At 44.4% G+C, this 2,500-nt stretch overlaps 1 protein-coding gene across 1 annotated transcript in view; it reads left to right on the forward strand.

The window, feature by feature from the left end:
- Positions 1 to 280: 280 nt before the first annotated feature.
- The window catches only part of actb1 (actin, beta 1), a 4,549-nt gene continuing 2,329 nt past the window's right edge, over positions 281 to 2,500 (forward strand). Inside the window, exons 1-3 of the mRNA XM_012839274.3 lie at positions 281 to 436; positions 1,741 to 1,865; positions 2,335 to 2,500. The exon at positions 2,335 to 2,500 is cut by the window's right edge and continues 74 nt beyond it. Of these exons, the coding sequence (XP_012694728.1) occupies positions 1,743 to 1,865; positions 2,335 to 2,500 (289 nt within the window). The 5' untranslated portion in view covers positions 281 to 436; positions 1,741 to 1,742. The remainder of the gene's footprint in view (positions 437 to 1,740; positions 1,866 to 2,334) is intronic.

A 2,500-nucleotide genomic window follows, 5' to 3' on the forward strand; every position in this document is an offset into this window, starting at 1 on the left:
TCGGGATCAGAAGGATTTAAGCTCGGGTTGTTTACAGTTGTTGTCATGAACTTTCAGATGACGTTTATTCAGTTTTATGCGGCATTTAACACAGTTGTTGAATGAAGGTCATATAGGTATTGCAAAACAAACATAATTATGCGTTCGTTTTCTTAATATTTAACTTTTATTTTCATATATTGTCATGGTTTCGGCAGCGTTAGAGAGGCAGTCTCACGCCTCGTATTGCAGGCAACAAGGTTGAACACCGCCAAATGGATGATGGTTGACCAATCAGAGCGCTGCGTGCCGAAAGATTACCTTATATGGAAAGAGCCAGTCACCCCACCGGGTATAAAACCTCCTTGTTGGAGCTGATTCATATGTCAGTGTGCTGTTCCTCCCAGACGGGGTATCTACTAAATTTTCAGCGCTCCTAATCCCAAAAAACTCACAGGTAGGCCCATTTTGACCAGTGTTTGACTAATAATGATATTTGGCTTGATTTTGGTATGATCGTGTATTTATTTTTATTCTGCTTTGGGCCTCCTTTTTGTCAGCGCATTTGAACTTAAGTGACGTCAACGCTGATATAATTTGTTGGTTAACGTTAATTTCCGATATTTCCTTTCAATATCTTTGGCTTTACATTCAGAATGCGTTTGGTCTCAGTAATTTTAAAATGCAACCGTAACGTTAGTTGTGTCGATGTCCTGCTTTGTGGAGTTGATTAGCAAAGATTACGTTAGCTTGCTAGCTTATATTTGAATAGCTCCAATGCTCAACCGTTGGCGGCTGTCAGACTACCTAACGTTGGCTAGACTTGCTTATTTTCAAATAACAAAGCCAAATTGCCAAGCGGTGTTCCCGTTAGACGACTGGTTTTACAGCTCAATCGCTCTCGGAAGAGCAAGGCCGTCGTTTGCTGTAAAGTGAATTTCCGCTTTAGCTAACCTTACCATTTTGTAGTGGGTAAGTTAATGTTAACATGAAAAGCTTACTTTATCGAGTCGTCTGAAGGGTTTGTAAGGAGTCTGTTAAGTTAGTGTGAAAAACAAAGCATTCAGTAATTCAATAAATTCGAATGCGGGAGAGGGCCATTGTAATGGTGGGTGTGACCGGCTCATGTTAACGTTAGCGCTGTTGCAGTCGTTGGCTCACAACCGGCTCAACGTTATCAGCCTTTAAACCAGGCCTGACCCGGGTGTTTAACGTGTTTAGCCCTTGGCAAAAAAAATGAGTTGACTACTCTGCGGTTGAGCTGCAACCGTGGGTGGGGTTGGGTTTACATAACCCGATCGGTTGTGAGTTCTATTGTATGACTTGTCGTCGTGTATCGCTTACTAGCATCGCTAATCTTGGGTGCCGTGTTTTAAACGTACACTCGAAGGTAAAATCATGTATATATTCCTCTATCTAGCTAGTGTGAAACCGATCGTTTTTGTCTGACTGGCGACTTGGGGCGTGTAGGCCGCGGTGATGACTGGTGTGTCGGTCAGCCAAGGGAGTGGTCGGACCGTTGGCCAGGCCCGTGGCTGCCTGCGTTCAAACTATGTCCTAATATGGCAATACTCGCTCAGGAGCGGGACTTCCTTTGTTTCAAATCGCCTCGTTTCAGGTCTGCGCCTGCGCACCATCTAGTGGCCGCCCAATTGCGTTGCCTCTCTCTCTAGACCGGAAATATCGGGAACGGCCGTAAAGAATGTGCTTAATCCGTAAATCAAAGTGGATGTTTTAAAAGACTGCCTTTTATATTTACAGCCATGGAAGACGAGATCGCCGCCCTGGTCGTAGACAACGGCTCTGGAATGTGCAAAGCTGGCTTTGCCGGAGACGACGCTCCCCGTGCCGTTTTCCCCTCCATCGTCGGCAGGCCCAGACATCAGGTAAGATTACTGTTGTGCAAAGGAATGTGCACTGCAATCCATAACCACATTTAGAATATAGTTCATTATATCTTAACAGAAATGCTTTTTAATAAGTATGTAAAACTTAAAGCAGTTTTCAAGGAGGGCATTGTAATGGTAAATGCTTGGTCTTCTGCTCTGTATTGCCTATTGTATTGTAAAGGTAATGTTAACTCACCCCCCCCTGTTTTTGAATTTGAGTACATCACATGTGGTCTCCTTAAACCAGTGATCTGTTAAATGGTAGAATTATCAGTGGGGAAACAAACTACTAAACATGTCTGCCATGTTTGTGATCCTGACTTGCTTTTCTCAGAAGCACTTCAGAATTTATTGGGCAAAGGCTTAACTATTTATTTATTCAGAGGCTATTACCTTAATCTGGCATTTCATTTAAAGTAGCTATGTAGACTGGGGAGGTGCCTGACATCCTTGTGCTTGTGTGTAGGGTGTGATGGTGGGTATGGGGCAGAAGGACTCGTACGTGGGAGATGAGGCCCAGAGCAAGAGGGGTATCCTGACGCTCAAGTACCCCATCGAGCACGGCATCGTCACCAACTGGGACGACATGGAGAAGATCTGGCACCACACCTTCTACAACGAGCTGCGTGTGG

The sequence above is a fragment of the Clupea harengus genome, chromosome 26 (assembly GCF_900700415.2).
Source record: "Clupea harengus chromosome 26, Ch_v2.0.2, whole genome shotgun sequence".
NCBI lineage: Eukaryota > Metazoa > Chordata > Actinopteri > Clupeiformes > Clupeidae > Clupea > Clupea harengus.